The sequence below is a fragment of the Penaeus chinensis genome, chromosome 9, assembly GCF_019202785.1.
Source record: "Penaeus chinensis breed Huanghai No. 1 chromosome 9, ASM1920278v2, whole genome shotgun sequence".
Lineage (NCBI taxonomy): Eukaryota > Metazoa > Arthropoda > Malacostraca > Decapoda > Penaeidae > Penaeus > Penaeus chinensis.
This window is the reverse complement of record NC_061827.1, coordinates 24,931,021-24,933,520: the sequence shown is the minus strand read 5'-3', so window position 1 is coordinate 24,933,520 and position 2,500 is coordinate 24,931,021. Positions and strand designations below refer to the sequence as shown.

At 45.9% G+C, this 2,500-nt stretch overlaps 1 protein-coding gene across 3 annotated transcripts in view; it reads left to right on the top strand.

The window, feature by feature from the left end:
- The window catches only part of LOC125029175 (fat-like cadherin-related tumor suppressor homolog), a 122,816-nt gene that overhangs the window by 111,680 nt on the left and 8,636 nt on the right, over positions 1-2,500 (top strand). For all 3 annotated transcript variants that reach the window (XM_047619029.1, XM_047619027.1, XM_047619028.1), the window contains 2 exons: positions 1-177; positions 1,239-1,924. The exon at positions 1-177 is cut by the window's left edge and continues 94 nt beyond it. In XM_047619029.1, the coding sequence (XP_047474985.1) occupies positions 1-177; positions 1,239-1,924 (863 nt within the window). The remainder of the gene's footprint in view (positions 178-1,238; positions 1,925-2,500) is intronic.

Here is a 2,500-nt window from a genome sequence, read left to right as displayed (position 1 = left end):
TCTTGCAGAATGCTCCCGTGAACGCTCCAGTGTTAGCCACCCAAACACACAGTGGCCGTGATCCGGCCCCTCTTACAGTCTCTGCTAGCGACCGTGACCAAGGTTTAAATGGTCGGATAACATTTAGCATTGTAGAAAAGGATATGATGCAGTACTTCTCCGTTGACTCTTTCACAGGTTAGTCATTGCGTCAAGCAACAACAAAGGCCTACTCAAGGACCTATGCAATGACATCGCCGCCACTAATATATTAGATAAGTGGAAGGGATTTATGATTGGAATAGCATTTTTATTCCCTAGAAATATGGGGAGAATATTTCATGAAACCTATGCAGGTGAACCGGTATTCCGGATCTAAAATAAATAACATTCAACTGCACAATGCACCCCAAAATATACGAAATGCATGAATGTACATTGAACCATGTGCATTCATACATTTCGTACATGCTTTTGGGTATTTTGTTATCTATGTTAGGGCCGGAATACCTTTTTACCTGCCTAGGATCAGTTTCTTAACAGATGGTGTAAGATTTATGATAGGGCATTTGCGTTGATGTGTATAGAACACTTCAGTGTGGTTTACAGTTACCCATAAATATCAGTTGTGAAATGAAATGGTTTGTGCGGCGGTTCGGAATCTCAGGGCAGGTAGGATGCGGTCCTTCGGCACCTGCGCTTGAATGTGGTGTGCGAGAAGCCGAGAGTGGAACGAGTCAGTTCCTCTCCCTTACTTTTTTGACAATTGTTTGGCCGTAAACACTCATTTCATATTATTAAAAAATATATATAATTTTACATGACCAAGTGTTCACTTCCGTGAATAAAATGAATCTTTGTGTATGTTGTTTGCTTTAATTTGAAAGATTTTCTTAATGAGGATGATCATAAAAGGGTTTCAACCGAATTTCGTTTATCGTGAAAGTATGATTAAAAGCTATAGTGGTCCTTCGAGCTCAGCCGGAGATCACGCGCCAGACATTGATAATTGATGCTTGATAATTACTTGGTTGTAGTTAATGGAACATGTACAGCTTACAGTTTTTGTGTGGCCGTTGAATGCCCTGATTTCAGTGCCTGCGGGCCATATATTTGAGTTTTTAAACAAAATTTACACACACACACACACACACGTGGTGTGTGTGTATTTATAAATCATGGAAACCAAGTATATTACTTGTCACACATAAGAACATTTGTTTGTCATATTAATCGACCATTTTCCGATCCTTTATCAGGAGCAGTTCGGGTGGCCGGTCCCCTGGGCGACTTAGCGGGAGCGGCGAGGCTGAGCGTGTGGGCGCGAGACGGGGGTAGTCCCCGAAGAGAGTGCTTGGCTCCCGCCCGCGTAGTCATCAATGTAATACCCGTGAAGGTTCCCTCGAAAGCTTTCAGTCGCTCGGTCTACACAGCTGATTTGTACTTGCCCACCGTCCCTGGGGTGCGCGTGTTCTGCGTAGGCCAGGTCAACCTCCAGGAGCAGCGCCATTTGCATTCTTCCCCACAGCTTAATTATACTGTGATAAACGGTGATGAAACCAGACGATTTGCATTCGATAGCGAAAACAAATGTCTTATTGTGCGTGATCATCTAAATCTCAGCCCGCACTACAATTTAACGATTCAAGCTATGGATGGAACTACAGAGTCCACAGCTGTGGCAGAAGTATTTGTTCAGGATGTCCCCCAGTCGCCTTTGTCGTTCATGCAAGATAAATATTGGGCGAGCGTCTATGAAAACTCAACCAAGGAAATCAATGTTGTCGTTTTGGGCGTGAAGGGACAGCCTCTCAATAGCCACACACTCTACTCGATCCTCAACCCAAACGAAAACTTCGAAATCCGGTCCACCGCCGGCATCATCAAAACAACAGGAAAGCCCTTCGACCGCGAGACCAAAGACCACTACACACTCGTCATCCAGGTACGGCCTTGGCCCTAGTCCACGCATGTCTTGGTTTCTGTTGATATACTTTCATTTTCCTTCGAACGCACACGCACGCGCACGCGCACACGCACACGCACACGCACACGCACACGCACACGCACACGCACACGCACACGCACACGCACACGCACACGCACACACACACACACACACACACACACACACACACACACACACACACACACACACACACACACACACACACACACACTCAAACATACACACACACTCAAACATACACACACACACACACACACACACACACACACACACACACACACACACACACACACACACACACACACACACACACACACGCAAACGCACACATATGCACGCACGCGCGCGCGCGCGTGCACACGCACACGCATACGTATACGCACATGCATACGCAAACGTATACGCACACACACATACTCACAAACGAAGAAACAACCACAAACAAACACATACAAACACATACAAACACAAATGCACACACACACACACACACACACACACACACACACACACACACACACACACACACACACACACACACACACACACACA